Here is a 4,179-nt window from a genome sequence, read left to right on the forward strand (position 1 = left end):
ATTCGTACGATGATCACTGCCAGGTCGAAAATCGCAAGTGATTTATTATTGATGCAATATGTCTGTATCCTAAACCCACTTCAATGTCAACAAACCTCACAAGCTCCACTTACACGTACATAAGGAACATTGAAATTGAAATCTTTAATCACAAAAACAAGTGCACCTGTTGCGCTGTAGAGCTCCCGATATAAGCGTTACACATTAATAAGTCATGAGGAATCGAAGTAATAAGATGATCACTGCCATTTCGGAAATCTCGAGTGATTTATTGTTAATGTAAAATATCTGTATCGTATATACCCACTAAAATGTCAACAAACCTCACAAGCTGACGACTCCACTGACACGTACAAAAGGAAATGGAACAAAGGTTCACTTCAAGAATATGTCGTGTAAAACATCAATTCAGGTGGCCACGATATGATATAGGTTTCAATATCTTTGAGATGTCATGTCTGGCAACAAGATATTGCTAAGTCCTTACAATAAAGATTGGCCAAACAACAATCAAATAGTTTGGATTTTCATTACAATTTCTTCGTAGAAGCTGATACGTTTACCCCCCTCCCCCACTGGAACCTATGGCCTCTGGAGCCGTTTAGTGCAACAAATAAGACTTGCATGCATGTTTCATCAATATCAATTGAACAAACAACCATGTTGTTCGCTTTCTTTTGCTTCCAGACAAAAACATGACTACTGGGTTGTTTCATAATATGTATCCCCCTTCGCCTGTCTATGGTTAAATCCTAGATTGGTGTTCAGCACAACAATGTGTATTGGGAACAATTTTGATTCATTCTATAACTTAAAGATACGTGTACATTAAAGTAAAGAAAAAATATTTTCGAAAGTCATTCCTTTTCAGATATGTAATTTTTTTATTACATTTAGTAAAGATTTCATACTACTTGATAGAATATAATAGTAAGGTAATGTATTATGCATTGTACAAATGTGGGCTATGGAAACAATCACAATTAGAAATAGGAATTTATATTACGCAAATGCCCTTTCATTCGTTTCATTCCAGACTCCTTTCCTTGCGAAGCAAATATCTGGCCATAAGACTGCCAACAATCATCTATATATAAAAAACAAACAAGGGTCATTAAGACTGTAAGGAACAATGTCAGCATTTAGATATCTGCAATATGTCAAAGCAAAATTGATGATATCTGCATACAACATAAAGGAAATGTCTAGCAGGCAGTGCGATGAGTGTGTATACAGCCTAATTTGAACCCTAGTACTAGTATTTGTAATTCATCCCTTACTTACTTTGTACGCATCGTGTTTCCCTGGCAGCGGTGCCTGTGGTTGACCATCAGCTGTCTCCACCTAAAACAAATGTAGATATTCGTTAGAGCAGAGAGGAAACATGCACGTTATGAAAAGATAAAGGAAAAGGGACAACCCATGGCCATTGTGAAAGCAAATGTGACATCAGAGATGAAAAGGAACTTGTTGCCAGGAGGCACTTGTCCTATCAGATACTCATTTTAGTGGTCGATTAGCAGAACATTGAATCACATTTCAAACACCATACACATGTAGAAATTAAATATGAAGATTGTTGCCATGTATTAGCCCATGACCGTCGATATATATATACCTACATTATTGTCCGTATCGGGAGGATTGTCTTGCCGACTACATAATACCAACATCGGGCGAACAACAGCGTTCCTCACGGACATTATCAAGCCGAAGGGTGGGGGTAAGGACATGTCCACCTTCAGGTAGCGTAGCACGTCTTTCATCACCACAAAGCCCCAGTCAACGCGTTTTACTTCCTGGAACAAATTCAGGTCAGACATGAAGGAGTTTTCGTAACTTCATAAATAGCAGAAACAAAACCAAGGCAACATACGTAAAATGAAGGGTACCATGCTAAAGTTATCATATCTTGGCGGAAAGGTTGGCCAGTGTATTTTTATTGAGTACCTCTGTCCTCGTAAATGAGTCGCTCATGATGGCGATGAGTAGATTGATGAGAATCAACGCTCCAATGACTTCATACAGCCCAAATACCAGTTTGCCGACAGTCTCTGTGATGACAGGCCATTCTTGTATCTGGAACACGTTGACTGGGCTGGTACCCGGCTTCAGCTCGAGCGTGGACAAGTCAACAATACCAAACGCAGCCCAGAACAGGGATTGCAGCGAGCTGAAAATTCTGAAAAGGGAACGCAAACCGGAAATGGGTCCACTATCCTACTTTATGAATTGAATGTCATAAAAACTTGATCAAGGACGATGCTATAAGTGAGACTCTGGATATTACTTACGTGTCAAAACCTTGTGACTTTGAACAGCTCAAAGCCTGAAGGTTGCTCTGTGAATAGTTGGAACAGAGGTACTGATGCATCGTCCCATAGAACCAGTACAGCTGGTTCAAGCCGAGCGCAAAGGCGAACAGAACCAGTCCGTGCATGACCACGAACTTCATGATGCTTACAGCCATTCGTCCGATGGAGATCAATAGCATCCCGAGAAAACGATTATTTGTAAACGGAGACATGGCTCGGATAAATACGATGATTGTGATGATGGAGGGGAGGACGTCTGCGACTGCAACCGGCTGGAAGCTGCTTTCATTTGCTTTGTATGCCCAATCATCGGCGACCGTGTTCTGTTCTGAATGTGCGTCGAGCTAACAAAAATATAAAGGTCAACATCATAGCCAGTTCACACACCAAATTACTATTGGTTGATTTAAAATCAATCACATACTTTTTTTAAATAAAAAATGCCTTCTTGCCTAAAGAAGTGCCACAAGCCGGAGGGCACCCTGTGCTAGGTAGACTGCAAACAGCATAAAGTCCAGAATGTTCCAGAGATGTTGGAAATGGGTCGTCAGGCCTTCTCTTCGAACTTCTTTAAGGTTCTTCCAGGCTATATCTGTACCCGAAAAATACGCTGTATTTTACAACCGATTTGATTTCTAAACCTAAATCATATCTGCTTTCACATTTTGTCACATTTTAAGTACTCTGGTTAATCGTAGCTGAAAGAATGAAATCAAATTTATGCCTCACAGGAATCATAGCTTATCCAATACTTTTGTGCATGTGTTAGTCGTAGAGTGCGTCTTCGGCTAGGTGATCCACAACCGAATATGGGGAATAGGCCACAACTATGGTATATTACTGCTGATCACAGTAGCAGCCATCAGCACGGTATGCAATAGAAACAGAAGAGAAATTAATAGAACTAACCGGTCATCCATATCATGATTAGTATGAGCGCTACTGATATCGCGCCCCAGAACGCTGGGGTCCCCTGGAGAATACTGTCTATCTCTGCAGGCCCCACTCGCAAGGACTGGGTCTGCACCAACAGTAGGATCAGCAGAACGATCCACGACACGGTCCAGTACATCTCACGTATAGCAGAAAGACTTGAAAACTTACCGATCTACAAACGATAAGAAGGTTTGCATCCAGATCAAAGAACACACAGGGAAAAGTAAAATCTAAACAAGACTGATCCTCACAGTCACAGAGCTAGGGTTACCTTTCTAGGCAGATGTTCGGTGTAAGACGTCACAAAATAGGCAGCAAATGTAGCTAGCCGCGCGGGCTCGTTGCACCTTCGGTCGGACATTTCGCCGCGAGGTCATGTATGACATGAAATTACTGGCAAATTCCAAATTCAGCTAGCCAAGCGGGCCCCTTGCAACTCCTTCGCCGAAGCCGTGTCAGCCTTTTTGCCGCGCCCGTGTCTGGGTCGTGTCTGGCATCAGGAAATCGACGGCAAATGGCAACAGAAGGGAAACCAATTCTTTCTATTGCCAAATTCAACAGCGTCTCATACCAGTACAAAAGAGGGAAATTGCCCGTTATTTCCTTCACCTAATTAGCCCCGGTGGGTGGGGCTATGACTTGAGCAGTTAAGAAGGCAGGTAACATCTCCGAAGGATCTAGTGTCACTAAGAAAAGGAATAAAACCTGTACTTGTCATAATATGGAATAGAACATTTTATTACAAGAATAGGGGTGCCTAAGTATTTGCACGAACCCTATGAGATTCGTACGAACATTATGTGATACGCAGGTATCACTATGCGAAAACGCACGAACCTTATGAAAATCACACGAATCACTATGCGAAAACGCACGAACCTTATGTGATTCGCACGAATCACTATGTAACACACACGAACCTTATGCG

General features: G+C 41.6%; 1 protein-coding gene across 1 annotated transcript in view; it reads left to right on the forward strand.

The window, feature by feature from the left end:
* The window catches only part of LOC118406505, a 2,877-nt gene extending 2,683 nt beyond the window's left edge, over positions 1-194 (forward strand). Inside the window, exon 5 of the mRNA XM_035806565.1 lies at positions 181-194. Within this exon, the coding sequence (XP_035662458.1) occupies positions 181-194 (14 nt within the window). The remainder of the gene's footprint in view (positions 1-180) is intronic.
* Positions 195-4,179: the final 3,985 nt, after the last annotated feature.

The sequence above is a fragment of the Branchiostoma floridae genome, chromosome 19 (assembly GCF_000003815.2).
Source record: "Branchiostoma floridae strain S238N-H82 chromosome 19, Bfl_VNyyK, whole genome shotgun sequence".
In the NCBI taxonomy this organism is placed as follows: domain Eukaryota; kingdom Metazoa; phylum Chordata; class Leptocardii; order Amphioxiformes; family Branchiostomatidae; genus Branchiostoma; species Branchiostoma floridae.